At 53.5% G+C, this 19,769-nt stretch overlaps 1 protein-coding gene across 2 annotated transcripts; it reads left to right on the forward strand.

The window, feature by feature from the left end:
- The first annotated feature begins 2,224 nt into the window (after window positions 1–2,224).
- Window positions 2,225–19,366, forward strand: CNNM3 (cyclin and CBS domain divalent metal cation transport mediator 3). Of its 2 annotated transcripts, XR_015550315.1 has the most exons (9): window positions 2,225–3,606; window positions 10,177–10,320; window positions 11,402–11,551; window positions 11,933–12,102; window positions 12,283–12,379; window positions 12,783–12,916; window positions 13,359–13,497; window positions 16,406–16,505; window positions 17,029–19,366. XR_015550315.1 is itself a non-coding variant. In XM_087426172.1 (8 exons), the coding sequence occupies exons 1-8, from the start codon at window positions 2,250–2,252 to the stop codon at window positions 17,091–17,093; spliced, it is 2,256 nt and encodes a 751-aa protein (XP_087282298.1). In that variant the 5' UTR covers window positions 2,225–2,249; the 3' UTR covers window positions 17,094–19,366. The 2 variants fall into 2 exon arrangements, 1 of the variants encoding a protein (XP_087282298.1); XM_087426172.1 differs by lacking the exon at window positions 16,406–16,505.
- Window positions 19,367–19,769: the final 403 nt, after the last annotated feature.

The raw sequence follows: 19,769 nt of genomic DNA on the forward strand, positions 1-19,769 counted from the left end.
CGTGGCTTGGCGGTTGGGTGCGCGCGCTCCGCTGCTGGCGGCCCGGGTTCGGATTCCGGGCGCATGCCAACGCGCCGCTTCTCCGGCCATGCTGGGGCCGCGTCCCAGGTGCAGCACCTGGAGGGATGTGCAGCTATGACATGCAACTATCTGCTGGGCTTTGGGGGAAAAAAAAAAAGAATAAATATTTAGATAAAACATGGAAATGTCTTGAACCAAATGACCAGTACTGAAAATGGCCCAGGGAGGGTCAACGAGGGACCTGAAGGTCAAGTGGCAAGTGTCTCCATTGATGCTGTGACTAACCAGGGGATGGGGCAAAGAATGGCACAGAGCCAAGGAAGAAGGCTGGTGAAGTACTGTTGAGGCCTCTATTGTTGGAAAGTCACTCTGCACGCAGCTTGGTTTGCCCTGTACTGGATTCTTTGTCCTTGAGTATGGACAGTTTAATGACCATTTGTGTTTTCCAAATGTGACCCAATTGTTCTTCTACTCCAAGCTTTTCCCCAAAAAACAAGGTATAGGTTGTTTTCCAAGGGAGCCTGAGACCAAGGAAAACATAACTTGTCAAAGGTCAGAGCCCTGTCTAAATCCATAGGGAGTTTTCCTGTCTTTCCTCTGGAACTGTTCTTGGCTAGTTAGTAACTTTTCAGGCACATGACTCCTTTCAAGCCTGTGATCCATTCTATCTCAATGTCAGCATTTTATCTAGATTTGGAGACACAAGTGAGAACTAAAGGGGCTGAATCCGTTATTTTCTTCTTCAAAGGAGACATGCTGATCCAGTGGAAAGGCTCAGTGGTGTCATAACTGCTTCTGCTGATGGCTTATTCTGTAATCTGCAAGTTAAGGCACACTACTCAAAGGGTGTAGCACCATCTGGGGTATAAAAACTGGAAACACGGAGATGTGGCTGGTCTAGTCACCGTGCTGAGTTTACAGTGTAGAAGAGACACTATTGCCATCCTTTTAAGAGTTTTTCACAAGAAATTTTTTCTTTTGGTCATTCACCATGGGTTTATTCATTTTGGCACATTACCTTCCACACAAACGTTTTCCTTGTGGCCACAGTGCCTATAGTCTTTTATATTATTTTCATGACATAGCAAATGTGTTTCTACAGAATCCTTACACAGATCGTTGTAAATGATGTGTATGAAGTCTTATCAAGGTCTACTTATGTTAGGAAATTTGAAAATACATAAAAGTGTAAAGAAAATACAAAAAAACAGTTAATCTGGACACCCATAGAGAAGCCTTGTTAGCAGTTTGTCTATTTCCTTCCAGCCACATAAAGATCATATATAATGGGTAAAAGAAATTCCACACTGTCAACGGACCATATTGTCTTCTAAAATAACTCTCCGATGAGGAGTCTCTTGAAGAGTTCTTGTTGGTCCTGTGGAGTTATTTTCCCAAGGATGATCTGCTAGAAGTGGAGCGACCAGACACAGTAATTCCTGACAGAGCTGCCGTCTCCTAATGGGGCTGGGATGGTGACGAGGGTATTAGGTCGCGTTGTAATCCAGCATCCATGCCGAGTCATGCTTCACCTTTTCTCCCGTAAAATATTAATAACACGAAGTTGCTGCGAGGATCCAATGACGTCGTGATTTCGCGCGTTTACATATTCACCATCCTCCCCGGCAGGAACGCAGGTTCCTTGAAGGCAGGGGCGGTGTCTCACGTCCCCAGGTCTCCAGACCTACAGCAGAGTGGGGCACGGTCAACAAGCATCTTCAATCATCCTTAGCTTCCCGACGCCCAGTCACCGGTCCTTCTTCCAGCCCGCCCTGCTCTTTAGGTCAGTGGCTCAAGGGGCCCTGCCCTAAGAAAACAGAGTGTCTCCCGGACACTGGAATCTCTTTCTGCAAGCCGCTCCGCTCGGCGCCCGCAGTCCCCAGCCAGGGACTTCCCAGAGCACGAGCCCGGCCGCCGGCGCGCGGGGACGGCCCGCGGGGACCAGACGCCCGCGGAGGCGGCCCAGCTCGCCGCTCTGCGTCCTCTTGTCCGAGGCCACCTCTCGCCCCAGCAGCCGCGGCCGAGCCCCGCGGGGCCGAGAGCCCCACGCCCCCGGCCCGCCCCGGGATCGCGCCGCCGCTTGTTTACTCCCCGGCGCAGCCTAGTCCGACCCTGGGGCCCGCCCCCGCCAGCCGCCTATTGGCGGAGGAGGCGCCCAGGCTGGCGACGATTGGCCGGGGGAGGCGGCGGGGTAGGCTGCACGGGACGCCGAGAGGGGGCAGCAGGCGATGGCGGCGGCGGCGGCGGCGGCGGGTCGGCTAGGCTGGTTGCTCGCTGCGTTCTGCCTGGGCAACGCCGCCGGGGAGGCGGCGCCGGGCCCGCGAGTGCTGGGTGTCTGTCTGGAGGAGGACAGGGCCGCGGGCGCGGGGTGGGCGAGCGGAGGGGAGGTGCGGGCCGCGCCGGAGGCCACCTTCCGCTTGCGCCTCTTCGGCTCGGGCTTCGCCAACAGCTCCTGGTCCTGGGTGGCCCCCGAGGGGGCGGGCTGCCCCGAGGGTGGGCCGGCCTTGGCGCCCGAGGCGGCGGCCCCCACGGGCGAGTGGCGCGCGCTGCTGCGTCTGCGCGCCGAGCTCGTGCGCCCGCGCTCGGCGCTGCCGCCTGTGCGTGGGGAGCCGGGCGGCGCGGCGGCCGAGGAGGCGGCGGCCCCCACGGGCGAGGGGCGCGCGCTGCTGCGCCTGCGCGCCGAGGCCGTGCGCCCGCACTCGGCGCTGCTGGCCGTGCGTGTGGAGCCGGGCGGGGCGGCGGCCGAGGAGGCGGCGCCGCCCTGGGCGCTGGGCCTGGGGGCGGCGGGGCTGCTGGCGCTGGCGGCGCTGGCGCGGGGCTTGCAGCTGAGCGCGCTGGCGCTGGCACCGGCCGAGGTGCAGGTGCTGCGCGAGAGCGGCTCGGAGGCGGAGCGTGTGGCGGCGCGGCGCCTGGAGCCCGTGCGGCGCTGGGCCGGCTGCGCCCTGGGCGCGCTGCTGCTGCTGGCCAGCCTGGCGCAGGCGGCGCTGGCGGTGCTGCTGTACCGCGCGGCCGGCCAGCGCGCCCTGCCCGCCGTGCTGGGCAGCGCGGGGCTCGTGTTCCTGGTGGGCGAGGTGGTGCCGGCCGCCGTGAGCGGGCGCTGGGCGTTGGCGCTGGCGCCGCGCGCGCTGGTCCTCAGCCGCCTGGCCGTGCTGCTCACTCTGCCCGTGGCGCTACCCGTGGGGCAGCTGCTGGAGCTGGCGGCGCGGCCCGGGCGGCTGCGTGAGCGCGTGCTGGAGCTGGCGCGCGGCGGCGGCGACCCCTACAGCGATCTCAGCAAGGGCGTGCTGCGCTGCCGGACGGTGGAGGACGTGCTCACGCCGCTCGAGGACTGCTTCATGCTGGACGCCAGCGCCGTGCTGGACTTCGGCGTGCTGGCCAGCATCATGCAGAGCGGCTACACGCGCATCCCCGTGTACGAGGAGGAGCGCTCCAACATCGTGGACATGCTCTACCTCAAGGACTTGGCCTTCGTGGACCCCGAAGACTGCACGCCGCTCAGCACCATCACCCGCTTCTACAATCACCCACTCCACTTCGTCTTCAACGACACCAAGCTGGACGCCGTCCTGGAGGAGTTCAAGCGAGGTAACGTCCGGGAAATCGCGGAGGGGACTCGAATGCCAGCGGCCTCCCCTACAAAAGGAGTGGGAGTTTATGGAAGCCTCGAGGAAGGGGTTCCATCCCTCTGGAGGGCAGTGAGATCTCTAAGTGCTCTTTTAAAGAAGAGGATGGCCTTGAAGCTCTGAATGATTTTTTGTAATATATAAAAGGCTGTCTTTCAGAGAGTGACAGTGCTACAGAGCGCAAAATCCCCCTTTTCTTGGTCGGCCCCCAGTTTGGGGAGGTGTGTCCACTTGGCTCTGACCCCCAGCTATTTCCCTTTCCCAGGTCATTTTTGTGGGCTTTGGCTTTGTAGCAGGTTGACACTCTTGGGTGGAAACTAAAAGAACATAGAAAAGAGTACAGTCTGCACATATCTGGACGCAATTAGCTGCACACATATGGTATCAAATTAGCTGGGCTGGTGATGTTTCCAGGGTATCGTTGTTAAGGTTGTTAAGGTCACTGAAGGGCTGCTGCCTTCCTGATTACAGAAAAGGGAATGACTCATAAATGCTTTTCTGCAGGTGTGGAAGAAACTTCCATTTTGATTTCACCAAAAGCAACTTCGTTGATGTGGATATAGTCTCCCCTTCCTTTGTCTTCTTTTCTTTCTTTCTCTTTTTATTAACTTTCTCTTTTCTAATCCTGAGTAAGGTCTCTCAAATTCTCCCTTAATTCCACTTTTTCACCCTCTCCTTTCATCTTGGTCTATCTAAACAGTTCTAAGGTTGCAGGTAAAAACTGACACCCACCCTCCCGGTGTGGAGGTGTGAGTTCCTCTGCAGTGCTCTCCATTGTCAGGCTTGGGTGTGCTCTCCAGAGCTTGGCTGCTCCTTGGTGGCCAGCCATGCTTCTCACATCTGAACTCCTGCAGGATGGGCATGGGGGACATCCCAGGACTCTGGGTGGGCCTGACCCTAAAGGCTGCATAATGTGAGGCCAGGAAGTGAGCAGAGCCCTCTGATCTTTCTGGCAGCTGCGATGTCTCCTGGCCCCAGGTGGGCTTGGGAGGTGCTCTCTGAGCCCCTGGACAGTCAGGGCAGGGAGGCAAGGCTTTGTGGTAATGACCCCATTACTCCTGCTGTCACACTGCTGTATGCCAGCCACTTGTAGGTGTTCTCACACATCATCTCCTGTAATCCTTGCAGGAGACTTGGGTGTTAATAGGCTGTTACTGTTATTACTGTGCCTTCAGATGGGGTAGGAGACTTTGATGGGCAGTTCTGATTTTTCTGCTAGAGAATATCTTGGGTGCTCCTGGCAGTTTCCTGAGAAAGTGGCCATGCAGCCCCTCTCTGGGGAGGGGAGCCTGGAGTGGGGGCCAGACAGCCTCTGGTGGTAAGTACTCCATCTGGGCCACTGCAGTTTCCGAGGCAGTGGTGGTTCTTGTGGCCTGGTGGCCAGCAGTGCTGGCCCTGGAGTCAACTGGGGAGGGTTCCGTCCCGCCCCTGCCGCCTCCCATCTTGAGACCCTGGAAGGGTGGACTTGATCGCCAGGGCCGTGGCTGTGAGCAGAGTACGGCACCGTCTGAGTGGTTTTCATAGGTCACTGACGGGTGAGGAGACCAGAGTAGAGAGACCAGTGTTTAGGGGGGTCCAGAAGAGAGATGATGGTAGGCTGAACGAGGGTGCACAGCGGGCCTGGAGAAGAGATCCAAGAGGGCCTTCGGAGGTGGAATTGGGAGGATTTTGTGGTTTGCTGACGGGCTGTGGAGCCAGGGAGAACCTGAGGATGAAGCCTGGATTCCCGGCTTGGTGGTGGTGGTGCCCTTCGCTGAGGCGGAGCACGTGCGGGGAAGACAGGGCATGGAGGTTGCGGGCCAGGCGGTTTGTTATGGACGTTGGGATTTGTGTCTGTGCAGTGGCCCCAGAGGCAGACTCCTAGGAGGCTGTTAATGTGAAATGCAAGTGAAAGAGCACGCAGGAGCAGGAGGTAAATATCTGATCGTTGGCGTAGAAGTGGTCCCTCATGCCTCAGGGGTGGAGCAGAGAGCCGAAACCCCTGGGGGGCACAAGCAGGTAAGGGGTGGAGGGCAGCAGAGGACAGCTGCTGAGGAGAGCCAGAGGCTCGGAATGTCCTGGAAGCTAAGGAAAGAGATCACGTACCAAGGGAAGGAGAGTGATCAGGAGAGGAGGTCAGTGTCATGTCATTTGGATTCAGCAACTGTGACACTTTTGAGCTTTGCAGGAGCAGATTTGCACCATGGCATGGGGCGATGGGGGAGTGCATGGGACGTGAAGAGGCACGACAGCTAACGTAGACAGGCCTTCCGTGCGGTGTGGCTGCAAAGGAGAAGCCAGAGAGCAGTGACTAGGAGAGGACGGGCTGGGGAGGCCTTCTGCTCTTTGCTTTTAAGATGGGCGAGTCGAGTGGGTTTAGGTTGCAGTGTGGGTAGGAAGGAGCCCGTAGAGAGGGAAGGCCGCAGTATGGGCTGCTCCTGCGCTGGGGCGGTGGCCTCGAAGCAGCTCTGGAGAGCCCAGCAGGTTTCGTGCAGCCTGATGCCAGACCAGAAGCTGCCTACTGACAACATGCTGAAAAGCCGCCAGCTAGAAGCCGGTGGGGGTGGGGGATCTGCAACGTAGCTGTTGAGTGGGAAGCTCTTCAGTCCCCCTCGCCCTCCTGCTCCAGTGGTGAGTGAGGGCCATTCTCCGGGCAAAATGACCACGTCTTTCCTGTGACATCCTAGAGCTTTCTGTGCTTCTCTTGTGCAATGCAAGCCTTTCGCGGATAATCTGGTTTTCCTCATTGGAGTCCTTTTTAGCCTAACCCTCTTCTTCATTCTGCTTACGAACAAAGGGCATGTTGCAGCCTCTATGGCGCCTGAGGTTTTAGAAATCACTTCCCTTCCCGTTTCTCTGGCAAGTGTATGAGGTGCTGGTGCCCTCTGAATTTCCTGAAGCCGGAGTCCCTGGCATCTTGGCAGCCGCTGTTCCAGGCCCTGCATCTTTCATTCTTTCAGAGCTCCGTCTGTTCTGGAACTTCATAATCAGAGAGGTGCCTTCCCCGGGAGGCACTCCTCAGCGTGCAGAGTTGAGATGACACCAGTTGTTTTGTGCCAACATTACCAGGAAGAGTGAGTACTTTGGAGCTGTAGTAAAAAAACATGTATTTTCTTTAAGGCCATTAACTCCCGCCTTGTCAACCCCCACTGAGACTGTGCCAGGACATTCAACCACAGGAGGGATTAGGATGGGTGAGCTTTTCAGGGTCTCTTCTTTAAACCAACTGAGTTCTGGTTCGTTGTCTGTCAGAAGTCAAAGGATTGCCACACTCTGAAGGGTCAGACGTGCTGTGTGGAATGTTAGCACAGTACTTTTCTCATAGGACATATTCGGACAAACACAAAAGAGGGAAGGCAGAGGAATTTAAGCCCCAACTGCATTTTTAAGAATAGCCTAAACTGGGGTATTATGGAAGAGTCCTCTGGCATCTATAAAATTTGTGCATGCCTTTGAGCCTGCTAACTAAAATTAAAACTCTATAGAGCTTTTTCAGAGCTCTCTGGTTGATGTTGGCAAGATGTGCCCTCTGCCCCTTGCCTGTGGCTCTGTGGAGCTTGCTCAGGGAGAGCCCGCAGGCACCTGTCTTGGGGCCTGCGGTGGTGTTTCCAGTCAGCCAGCCAGGGGCCTCATATTTTCAGGCCATCTTATCCTGTCAGACAAGAAATCAACTTTAATCCTTCCCGCGGCCCTTTCTCTGTACCCCACTGCTTTCTCGCGGTTTCCTTCTGGACCCCTCAAACATTCTGTCTTGAGATTAAATCACATGGCCACTGTTTTAGGGCATCTTCCAGGGCTCTGCGTTCTTCTCTTCATTACTGAATCATCCCATGAGGCAGATCAGTGAGAAATTTGTGCCTATTTTATAGAAGTTTGAAAGCAAGGGAGAGGCGAGTCCATTCTGTAGGTAACCTGCCAAAGGGCCTGGCTTCCTGGAAGAAGGGAGCTGAAGTGGGTCCTCTCTGCTCTTAGATAGCCACCTAGAACCTGGACTTTGGTTCTCAGAATCCAGAAAGACTGCTGACCAAAATTGTGTGTTGAGCCTTGGCCTTCCTGATCTGGCCTGACAGATTTGTATTGTGTGGCAGGGCCGCCATGGTCCTTGAAGAAATGGTGCCTGCCTGCCTGCCAGTGTGAGCCATTCCCAACACCAATGCTGAGGGTCGGGAAAGATCTAGAAATGCTGCGTTCCTTATTCAGTGCCTTTGTCTCAGCAGGAATGAACAGATAGTTCTCCAGGGACCCCTGGCCTTTTCCTCCTGGAAAGGGAGAGACAACTTAATGTGGCCATTTCCACCTTTGATTTTTGTCCGAGGGTATTAGAGCATTCTGAAGAGTGGTGCTTTCTTTTCTTTAGAAATGCCTCCATGCAGAACAGAGCACCATGGCACTAAGTCACCTAGAGGGGAAGGCTCTCCTAAGGGTCAGCTGAGCATGGTGGTTGAGAGAATGGACTCAGGAGCCAGCTGCCTGGGTTCAAATCCCAGGTGTGCACTTGGGCAGGTTACTGAACCTCTCTTGGCCTCAGTTTTCCCTGTAAACTGTAAAGTGGGAATAACAGTACTATATGCTTCATCAAGTTGTCAGAGAATTTGCTAAGTTAACCAATGAGTAAAGCACTTGGTGGCCAACACACAGTAAGCACTAAAAATTGCATTTCTTCAGTTCTCAGATGCACATTTTTTTTGCAGTTTTTTTTTTTTTTTTTTGTGAGGAAGATCAGCCCTGAGCTAACATCCATGCTAATCCTCCTCTTTTTGCTGAGGAAGACTGGCTCTGAGCTAACATCTATTGCCAATTCTCCTCCTTCGCCCCCCCTCCAAAGCCCCAGTAGATAGTTGTATGTCATAGTTGCACATCCTTCTAGTTGCTGTATGTGGGACGCGGCCTCAGCGTGGCCAGAGAAGTGGTGCGTTGGTGCGCGCCCGGGATCGGAACCCGGGCCGCCAGCAGCAGAGCACACACTTAACCCCTAAGCCACGGGGTTGGCCCTTTTTGCATTTTAACATCTCTGTAATCAGGATGTGTCTCACAATTGACGGCATCTTAGATTTGATGAAATACAGTAAATGTTATCTTTCTATTCTTTTACAGCCTCACTCCTTTCTTGATCATCTGGTTGGTGGTCTGATAATAATAATGATAATAGCTTTTGATGGACTGACATTTTGATTCTCTCCAGCTTTGGGGCAGAGGTCTTCCTGTAGCTGACCACTCGGGGGGAGGGGGTGTGCGTGGATGCTGGAAGAATGAGGTGGAGCATGCCGAATGGACTTCCAAAGGCTGTGTTTCTAAACTCAGTTCACGACACCGTAATTAAACCCAAGGTATGTGAAGTGGGAGTCACATAAGGAAGTGAACTTGACTTTTTGCTTCACCAAAGGATTCTTGAAGCAAGTACCGCCTTTACGTGCAGGTCCAGCCAGCGTTACCCTAAGCTTTTGTCGCTAGAGACAAAGAGGAGCAGGCTGAGCCGAGTTTGCTCTCAGTCCTGTGTCCTACGTGCACACCCAGCCCGGTGGCCACTCCCCACGGGTGGCCGCTGAGCTCTTGGAAGGTAACGAGTCTGAATTGAGATGTGCTGTATGTGCCAAACACGCACCTGACTTCAAAGACTTAGTACAAAAAAATAAAATCTCTCTTAATATTTTATACTGATTACATGTTGAAATGATATTTTGGCTATGTTGAGTTAATTACAATATATTATCAATGTCACCTGTGTCTTTTTTTTTTAATGTGGCTGCTCAAAAATTTAAAATTATCTATGTGGCTTGCATTCTCTGGCTTTTGGACGGGTATAAAGTTTTGTAGGTGAAAAACATGTCCCTGAAGCAGAGCAAACTCCTGACGTTTTCCCAGCATTCCCCAGCAGTCTGAGGCTTGGGCTTTTCTCAAGCTTACATTTCCTTATCAATAACATACAAAACAAATAGTGAAGCTAACCTGAGACAGACATGGAAGAGGAAGGTGAAAAGTTCCAGGCTGCCGCTCCTCCTCTCACGTGGTGTGGGCTCTGACTGGCCGGTTACTGTTTATCTTTATTCCGCTGGATGACTTTCATAGACCGTGGCTTCTGGAAATCAAGAGTAGCTTTCAGAATTGGGAAAACTTCCCTTGGAGAGTCAGATTGGGTGGGCCTCTCAGCTGCCCCCATTTAGACTGTCTCGGGAGCCTGCGTTTCTGGGGTCGGTGCCTTGTGTCTGCAGTCCTGTTGTGTCTTCTAGTCTGGATGTGTCCTTGTCTGAACCACGTTCACAGCATGGAGTCGCACTGCCCTGGGGCTGACTCTGCCTCTGCCACTGCCTGGGTGGCCCTGTGCAGGTGGATAGATGGTCTGAGATTTAGGTTTCTCATGTGAATGGAGGCTAATCCTCAGGAGTGTGTTGAGAGTCTTAAGTAAGAACCTAGAAAGAGTTTCCTCCAGCACCTGGCATGTTGTAGGAACAGAAAACATCATCAGCTTCTGTCTTTTTGTTGGGCTTGTACCAGATGGGACTAAGAAATATGAGAGGCCTCCAGCAGGCTGTAACATGAGTGTCCCCTCCCCCAGGGAAGTCTCACCTGGCCATCGTGCAGAAGGTGAACAACGAGGGTGAAGGTGACCCCTTCTACGAGGTGCTGGGCCTGGTCACCCTGGAGGACGTCATTGAGGAGATCATCAAGTCAGAGATCCTGGACGAGTCTGAAGACTACCGTGAGTCTTGACTCCCTGCAGTTGTCCCTGTCAGCTGGTCTTTCAAGCGTACTGAGATACGTGTGCGCATCAGGATGGCGGGGCTCGGGTTGCTGGAAATGGGGCTGATCTCCGGTCAGAGCTGTTACTGAGCCAGGCCTCGTTCTCCTGAGCCCTGCATAGGCCAGTACTGCCCTCTTGCTGGAGGGCCCACACCTGCGTGCAGAGCCGAGGCGGCCCATCCCTTTGGTGGTGTTGCAGTCCCAGTGCTTGCATGGGGCTCTGTTAGCATCCATACTGTTCCTTCCCTCTGTCGCTCAGGGAGGGCTCTGCCCTCAACGGATCTTGCCCATTCTTCGGTCTTGGTCCTTTTGCTTTCTCATGTTCTTTTACACATTACGGAAGTATCTCCTCCAAGGACCCCATTCTTTACTACTGAGAGGGTCTTCCCCAAACAGATGATCCTGGGGCCTGTGGTTTTGTCTTAGAAGTGTCTGCCTCTTAGGATGATGGCTGAGGTCTGCAGGGCAGACACAGAACCCATGATTGATGGCTGGGGCCTCACACGAGCACTTAGGACACTGAGCCGCCCACCCCTGTATGCTGTCAAGTGAATTGCTTTGCCTATGTGTCTGTCCCCAAAATGCAGCATCTTTAGTTTGGGTCCTCAGACTGCCATGGGCACAGGGTCACCAGGTTAGCTGCTGTTTAGCACTAGTAATCCTCACATACATGCTTTCCAGCAAGGGTCTTTTAATGGCCAAGGATGCCAATTTTCTATAAGCTGCTTTGCTATCATATCAGCATTATCTTCTCCCAGCTCCAAGGAGAGGAGCAGTCTCTTGTAGTACTTGCTCAGGAGATAGCTGGAATGTGGGCTGCTGCCCACTCTGTCCTGGGTACCAGGATTACTGTGTGGTGGGAGTGGCAGCCAGGTGCCGTCAAGGGAGCAGTGCCCAGGACGTGTCCCTGGGCCTCTGATGCTGTCTCCCCCAGGAGCCCCCAGGCCTTGGGAGGAAGGAGCAGGCCACATGCCCCTTGGTTTGGTCGTGTTGATTGGAGGGCTGTGAATGCCTGAGCGGGCTTTCTTCTCCCTGCCTAGGAGACACCACGGTAAGGAAGAAGCACACTTCCCTGAGTGCCCCTCTCAGGCGGAAAGAGGAGTTCTCCTTGTTCAAGGCGTCTGACGATGACTGCAAAGCGAAAATCTCGCCCCAGCTGCTCTTGGCCACCCAGCGCTTCCTTTCCCGAGGTGAGGGTGAGGGCGGGCCTTGTCTCTGCCTCTTGCTTACCCATCCAATGCATCAGGAGAGCCCAGGGCAGACACTGATGCTCCCCGTTCCCAGTACGCAGGAGAGTGTCCAGAACTCGGCGCTTCTCTCTGCAGTCCTGTCAGCATCCCGGGTCACCAGATGGCCAAGAGCTGGGGCCAGGCTGGTGCCACCTCTGGGGAGCCACGGCCAGGGAGCCTCGGCCGGGTGGGTGTATGTGCCTGCCCAGTTCTCTTGTCCTGGGGGGCGACTCGGCTCATGAGCCAGCCGGAGAGAGCCAGGTGGGCAGCAGGAGTCGGGTGTGGTTACGCAGGCTGCTCTGGGCCCCGTGGACACCGTCCCTTTTTCCCACCATGGGGCAGAGGTGGATGTGTTCAGCCCACTGCGAATCTCCGAGAAGGTCCTGCTGCACCTGCTGAAGCATCCCAGCGTCAACCAGGAAGTGAGGTTTGACGAGAGCAGCCGCCTGGCTGCACACCATTACCTGTACCAGCGCAGCCAGCCAGTGGACTATTTCATTCTCATCCTGCAGGTAACTGGGAGCCCAGACTGGAGCCTCCCGCTTGCTCAGAGAGCAGGGAAGGGTCTGAGAAGAGGGAGGCGCGTCCAGATACACACCCCCTGAATAATTGGGGTTGGTATTTTCTCCTGTACTCTCTTCTGGGATGAGAGAGAATCTGTCCACATCTGTTTCTCTCCCTTCACCTCCCAGGGCAGGGTTGAGGTGGAGATCGGGAAAGAGGGCCTGAAGTTCGAGAACGGGGCCTTCACCTACTATGGAGTGTCTGCCCTGACAGCACCGTCGTCGGGTAAGCTGCAGCCTCTCTTGGAGCTGAGGGCTGGGCTCAGCTGCTGGGGTGGTGAGCGCCCCCCGACCTCTGGTTGTGGCTGGGGCTCTCCAGTGCCCAGGATGCTGGCTTCCCTTCCTTCAGGGCCCACGCCTCCTACAGGGTGGTCTAGTGTGGGACGTGCTGGCTGTTCTCATCTCTAGGTTGCCTAGAGGAAGGGGCAGCATTTCTTCAGGGCTCATCTTGGTTGCTCACTCGCACCCCTGCAGACCTTTCCCAGGAGGAAGTGTCTTTCCCATCCTTTCCACAGTTCCTAGCCATGTGCCCTCTCCAGGGTGATTTGTGGGGTGCATCTTAGAGGCTGTGCAATTGTCCCCACCAGGCCTGGGGGGCTTCCCTCATCACTGATTGTTCCCTTCGACAGTTCACCAGTCCCCAGTGTCCTCGCTCCAGTCCATCCGCCATGACCCGCAGCCTGAGCCAGCCGACGGCACCCGCTTGTCTGCGTATTGTCCTGACTACACCGTGAGGGCCCTCTCTGACCTGCAGTTCATTAAGGTGACCGTCTGGGCTGCTCATTGGTGCTGGCTTGTAACCAGCCTTGTGTCCCCAAGGGGCTAGACCATCTGGTCACAAATTGGTATGGATTAAGAGTAAAGTCTGATTGAGCCTATCTGAGACTTTGCAGAGCAAGACCTTGTACTTGCTCTGAAGGACGGATGGCCTTGGTTTCCTGGAGGCCCCTCTAACTCTGGTCCCATCTCTGGCGTGGCCTCTGCACCTGGTTTCCTTCTCAGATCTTAGAAACACTTTGCTCGATTGCGTCTCTCTGCCCTTAGCTAGTTTAAGGTTCTTCCTTTTTCCTCGTCCTGCCAAATACGACTCTCCCACCTAGTTCCGGTGCTTGTGGGCAGAAGGGAGTGGTTGACCTGTCCTACGTCATCTTCTCCAATCTGGCTTCACAAGTCGCACCTGCCCAGTAGTGCTTTCTGTCCTGCAGGTCACGCGGCTGCAGTACCTCAATGCACTCCTGGCCACCCGAGCCCAGAACCTGCCACAGTCCCCTGAGAACACGGACCTCCCGGTCATTCCAGGCAGCCAGACCAGGCTCCTCAGTGACAAGACAGCCACAGCAGCAGGTGAGCCCCGTGGCCCCGTCCCGCAGCGTGCCGACCCAGAGGGCACGCGTGCCCTTTGCCAGTCCTTGCTGCTTGCACACACGGACTTGCTCGCTCTGCCTGACATTCTTCCTTCTTCTTCCCTTTTTCGCCCCATCCTTTTCTCTCCCCCTTCTCGCTGTTTTAAATAGCTCAGACAACACTGAGCTGTAGACCAGCTGGCGTTTAAAATAAGAGTATATGAAGTCAGTGTTTTCTCTTGAGGGCCTGTTAGGATGGGTTGACTTAGTTAGAGAATAGTTGCTAAATGGGAATAAGATCAAGTTCAGACAATGTCTTGGCATTTAGGGTTAGCGTGAGGCCACCTGGAAAATGATTTGTGTTACCAGTGGGCCCAGCTCAGAAGGCGGAGGCTGGTGGACACCATCCAGAAATCCAGAAGGGCACCTGCTGAGGCGTTTGGTCGGGTCAAGCTGACATTTATTTATTTATTTTGTGAGGAAATCAGCCCTGAGCTAACATCTACCAATGCTCCTCTTTTTGCTGAGGAAGATTGGCCCTGGGCTAACATCCATGCCCATCTTCCTCCACTTTATATGGGACGCCGCCACAGCATGGCCTGCCAAGCAGTGTGTCAGTGCACGCCCGGGATCTGAACTGGCTAACCCCGGGCCTCCGCAGCAGAGCGCGGGCACTTAACAGCTTGCGCCACCAGGCCGGCCCCCCAAGCTGACATTTAAAGCATGCCCCTCCCATCCAGGGTTCCATTGTGAGCACAAAGATTGCATTGGAAGAAACAGACTTTACAATGAGGAGTGGGAGCTAGGGGTGTGGGGTGGCAAACCCCACCCTTACTGTGTGAGGAGGGAAAATAACAAGGAGCCTGTGGAGAGTGAGCTTGGGGTAGGAGTGGTAATGTCGGGGAACTTTCTTGTCCTTGTTATTGAGGAAGCTACTTTTATTCTGATTGAGCTCCCAGGTTGGGGTCAGAGATACTCCAGGACTTGGCATTCCTGGAGGAGCGGGCAAGGCTTCTGGAGAGGCCGTGGAAGGAACTGCAGGCCACCCACTGGGCCTGCCCCTCTTTTCTCCCTCTCCCACCTGCCGTGCAGTGCAGTGCTGAGGTCTTATCAGACACTTAACTCTGCCAGGCACTGTGCTCAGAGCTTTCCTCGTCCTGACTTCTTTAAGAAAACTTCCCTGAAGTTTTGATGAGGCAGTAGTTATGCCCATTTTACAGATGAACAATCAGAGGCAGAGGGGCCAGCCAGGTGGCGTAAGCGGTTAAGTGTGTGCACTCTCCTGCGGAGGCCTGGGGTTCGCCAGTTTGGATTCTGGGCGTGCACCGACGCACCGCTTGTCAGGCCATGCTGTGGCGGCATTCCATATGAAGTGGAGGAAGATGGGCATGGATGTTAGCCCAGGGCTGGTCTTCCTCAGCCAAAAAAAAAAAAGAGGATTGGCAGATGTTAGCTCAGGGCTGATCTTCCTCACAAAAAAAAAAAAAGAATCAGAGGCAGAGAGACCCCCAGGCACTGGCCTGGAGCATGCCCGTGGCCTCTGGGCTGTGGGGCCTCACAGGGAGCAGCTTTGGCTACTGAGAGCCACGCTTGAGAACACAAACATGTTTTTAAAATAGAAAGGTGACAGGGCAGGTGCAAGGGACCGAGAGCCCCACGCTGGGCCACGTGGGTGGCTCAGCCCGAGTGTGGGTCAAGGGGACCCCAGGTGGGCTGTGCTGCGGAGTGCTGGTCTGGGCTCGGGTCACAGTGCTCTCTGAGTGAACGCACGCTTTCGGGTGGTGGTCCGCCTTTAAGGGCCGATCGCGCGCCTGTGTGTACACTGCGACGTTCTTTTATTCTGTGAGATGCCCCTTGTACAGAGGGTCACGCCATCTCATTAGACTTGGGTCTCAAAAGCCAAGGCCTTGTTGCTTTTTCAGAATGTGAGTCTTTGTGGCTCCATCTGCTGCTCAGACTGTGCATGTTATATTCAAGGTACAGACTTCAATCTAAGATCGATGGTTGTCCCTTCATTTCGTCTTTTTTCATATACCCAGAGGTTTTTTTAATCCTTTTTTGGCTTTAGCTGCTCATCGGACAGTCGTGTAAGGGAATAATTTATGGTGGCTCTGTGGGTCATTTTTCTCTTTGAAGTGGGTTACCATCCCCCGTTTATAGCCACAGTGTTGGTTATGTTCCCCTAAATGTGCCGGACATTTGCCCCCAGTGCGGCTTGCCTGCTGTCCTTCTGCGCCTTGCCCGGCGCTCTGAGGTCTTGCTGAATTTATCTGTTAGCCTGGCCCTGTGCTGCCCAGGAGAGCTTAGTGCCGCCACACACGTGGAGATGTCACTGGGGGCACTGCTTAAATAGGGCAGGTCAGACCATTCCCTGGGTGACTTTGGCACTAGATTCCCGGCAGGGAAGTGCCTTTACTGAAATGCTTGGAAGGCACAGTAATACAGTGGGGGTTGGCAAACTGGCGCAAGGGCCAAATCTGGCCAGCTGCCTGTTCTTGTAAATAAAGTTTTATTGAAACTTACCCATTTATTTACGAATTGTATGTGGCTGCCTTTGAGCTACAGCAGTGGAGATGAGTCATTGCCACAGAGACCATATGACCTGCAAAACTTAAAAATACTGGCCCTTTACAGAAGCAGTTTTCTGACCCTGCCATTTCCTATTTGGAATACCTCCTCCACATCAGTCATTCACAGAACTGGATTTCCAAGGGCAAGTCCACTCCAGACGCCGTGCTTCCTGATTCCATCTTGCTCTGAGCAGCAGGCGGAGTGTCTGTGCTGGGCCTTGGCTCTCCCTGCCCCGCGAGCCTCCATCTCTGCGGTGCTGCCCGAACAGGGCGGCTGTGCCGTGTCAGCTCCATAGCTTCTCTCCTCTTTGTCTCTCTCTCTCTCTCTGCTCTCTCTAGCCTTCCCAGTAGACCTTTCCCTCTTTGGCACATTTGGAAACTGCAGTTGATAATTGACTGTGGACTAGTGAGCATTTTTTGTTTTAAGAAAACACTCAAGGTAAATATCTTCCCTTTCACGTTGTCTTTGCTTTCCTTTCCCAGACCTTTGGCCACTGGGAGGAGCACTGTAAACAGCTCCCCCAGCCTGGGGCGCATTTCTCCATGGGGGGAGTGGGCCCTTCCTGTCCCTGTAGCTCCTTTTTATATCGCTTTTTTAGAAGACAGAGGGGAGCATGAAATGCTTGCCCAGCCTCAGAAACTGAAGCTTCCTTGCAGTGCAGGCTCTTGATTGTTCGGGGCAGGTTCCTCTTGCCCAGCATCAAGGCCTTGGCCTCCTGTGAGCAGAGCCCCGCCCCTGCTGTCCCCACCTCTCAGTGATGGTTTTGTCTTGTGAGGCGGAGTTAGCTAACCGTCTCCCTTACTCATCACCCCCAGCTCTGCCTTGCTACCTCCTCGGGTGTCCTGAGGCTCCTCTGCCCCCTGCCCCTTCCTGTCCCGAAGGGGATTTGAACGCTTGGCTTTGATAGGACCATTCCCGTGACCAGCTTTGATATGAATTCCCCTTTCCTTCTCTTCTCTAGGGTCCAACCACAGCAGACCGGGCCTCCCAGCCGAGGAGAGCCCTGGGCGGAACCCAGGAGTTTAACTGCTTGCCAGGAGCCCCAGGTCTGGGGAGTGGACAAGCACATGGGGAGCTGGGGAGAGCCGAGGAGTCGCTTCCTGCCAGCCTGTCCCCTTCCCCTCCAGGCCACGTTTTAGATGGCCCTTATCGATGCGGGTCCTGGGCTGTCCTCAGAACAGACTTCGGTGCCAAGAGCCTTCAGCAGGTCCTGCCCTCCTTTAGGAAACGGGGGTCAGCTGGGGCACAGCCCTGCAGGCCTGCTTCTGAGGGAATGAAAGAGCAGTGTCATCTCCAGTCCCTGGGCCCAGCCTTCTCCCTGTGACAGTGCGGTGTATTTATACCTCTTTGGGCCAAGCCATGATGTGAGTGCACGATTACTGCCTTTATGTGGCTGTGACCTGTACTCACTTTGCTTTTCATTTGCCCACCTCCTGCTGCTGGCAGCACTCTTTGAGCAAACCAAGAGCACCAGTTTTGGCTGGGGGTTCAAATCCATGGCCTTGGCCACGGTGAACTGTTTGGCTTTCCTTACATTGCTGTGTTTCAAGCACACGCCCTAGGCTGTCCCATGTGCCAAACCTAGAAGCACGATTACCCACAAGTCTGTCCCACTGGTACTGCTCCCTCCTGTGGAGGCTGCTTTTCTGCCCATCCCAGAGCACTGAGCAAGCACGCTGGCCCCAGGGGGACTAAGGGGGCCTGCTCTTTCTGCTGTTCCTCTGCCTGCCTTGCCTGGTTGCCCCTGACAGTATTGTCCTTCTCTGTGTTTTAAGAAGAGGTCACACGTGGGAGGAAGGGATCTTTCTGCTGCACCTAATGCTGTCTTCACTGCCGGGTCCCAGGGAGAGTCACTATTAGACCAATTTGGTTCCTTCCTCCTAGGCCTCTGTGGGGGTCTGTATGGCTGTAATGTGCATGGAGAACAGGAAGGGAGGGGAGGGTTGGTCATGGACCACGTACATCCCCATCACCTTTCTTTAAAAAAAGAACACGAAATCAGAGTTTTTCTTCTATCTCTGAAACATTTCAAGCTCTTTGCTTTTTTCCTGTTCCAGCTACAGGGTCTTAGAGAAGTGGCACAAGAAGGCATTTGTCTTTTTCTCCTGGTTTACTGTATTTACTTTCTGCAGTTCCTCAGCTGTGTAGAAACTGGGGCGTCGCGGGGACTTAGGACCATAGACTGGATAGGGAGGGAGAAAGATGCCTGGAACCTTTCTCAAAGGAGGTTAGGTCTTTATCTGCAACCAGTGGGAATGAAGGCCAAAGGACAGGCGCGTGCTCGCTCAGAAACGGTTCTCAAGGAATTCTCTCCAAGAGCAAACCCAGGCAGGAAACATACTGTATAATCATCTCTCTCCACCACAGTGGTTCTCAACCTCGGCTGCACATTAGAATCATGTGGCAAATTAAAAATACTGATACCTGGGGCCCACCCCCAGGGATTCTGATTTAATCAGTCTGGGCATCAGGATTTTATTTTTGGAAATAATTTTAGCTTCACAGAAGGATTCCATGTACCTTTCAGCCAGCTTCCCCCTAACGTTAACATCTTACGTAATCTTGGTACATTTATCAAAACTAAAAAATTAACATTGGTACAAAACTATTAACTAAATTACAGACTTTATTTGGATTTTACCAGTTTTTCCAGTAATGTCCTTTTTCTGTTGCAGGATCCAATGCAGGATACCAAGTTGCATTTAGAGCTGTTGCTTTTTTCTTTTTCTAATTTTTATTTTGAAATAATTATGGATTCATAGGAAGTTGCGAAGATAGAGGTCCCATGTACCCTTCACTCAGTTTTCCTCAATGGTTACATCTTACATAGTTATAATACAGTATCAAAACCAGGAATTGGATACTGGTGCAATGTGGGTGTATAGTTATATATCATCCTATCACGTGTAGATTTGTGTAACTGCCAATGCAATCTAGATACAGAGCTGTCCCATCACCCCAAGGATCTCCCTCTGACTACCCCTTTAGAGCCACACCCACCCCCTCCCTTCCGGCCACCATCCCTAATCCCTGGCAACCACTAATCTCTTCATCATCTCTATAATTTTGTCATTTCAAGAATGTTGTATAAATGGGATCGTACAGTATGTGGCCATTTGGGATTGGCTTTTGTTACTCACGAATACTCTGGAGATTCATCCAGGTTGTTGCGTGTGTTAACAGTTCCTTTTGATTGCCGTGTAGTATTCCATGGTATACTCATTGTCCTGTTTAAGGACATCTGGGTGGTTTCCAGTTTTTGGCTATTCCAAATAAAGCTGCTATGAACATTCATTACAGGTTTTTGTGTAAACATTGGTTTTCTTTGAGCTAAATGTCCAGGAGTGCAATTGCTAGGTTGTATGGTCATTGCATATTTAGTTTTTAAAAGAAACTGCCAAAGTTTTTCAGAGCGGCTGTACATTTTTACATTCCCACCAGCAAAGTATGAGTGACCATTTTCTCTGAATCCTCGCCAGCATTTGGTATTGTCTATATTGTAGTCACTCTGGTAGGTATATAGTGACATCTCATTGTGGTTTTCATTTGCATTTCCATAATGTTTAATGTATACCTTTTCATGTGCTTATTTCACCGCGTGAAATGTCTATGTCTTTTGCCCTTTTTTTTTTTGGCTGAGGAAGATTTTCCCTGAGCTAACATCTGTGCTAATCTCCCTCTATTTTGTCTGTGGGTTGCTGC

Source organism: Ceratotherium simum, chromosome 40 (genome assembly GCF_057802395.1).
Source record: "Ceratotherium simum simum isolate JZ-2026a chromosome 40, ASM5780239v1, whole genome shotgun sequence".
NCBI lineage: Eukaryota > Metazoa > Chordata > Mammalia > Perissodactyla > Rhinocerotidae > Ceratotherium > Ceratotherium simum.

Bases quoted from the DNA above. Each gene is read 5' to 3' on its own strand.
- CNNM3 (XM_087426172.1), top strand. From the start codon at position 2,250: ATGGCGGCGGCGGCGGCGGCGGCGGGTCGGCTAGGCTGGTTGCTCGCT. The intron at 11,552-11,932 runs GTGAGGGTGAGG...ACCATGGGGCAG, and splicing joins CCAGCGCTTCCTTTCCCGAG to AGGTGGATGTGTTCAGCCCA. The intron at 12,380-12,782 runs GTAAGCTGCAGC...TCCCTTCGACAG, and splicing joins CCTGACAGCACCGTCGTCGG to TTCACCAGTCCCCAGTGTCC.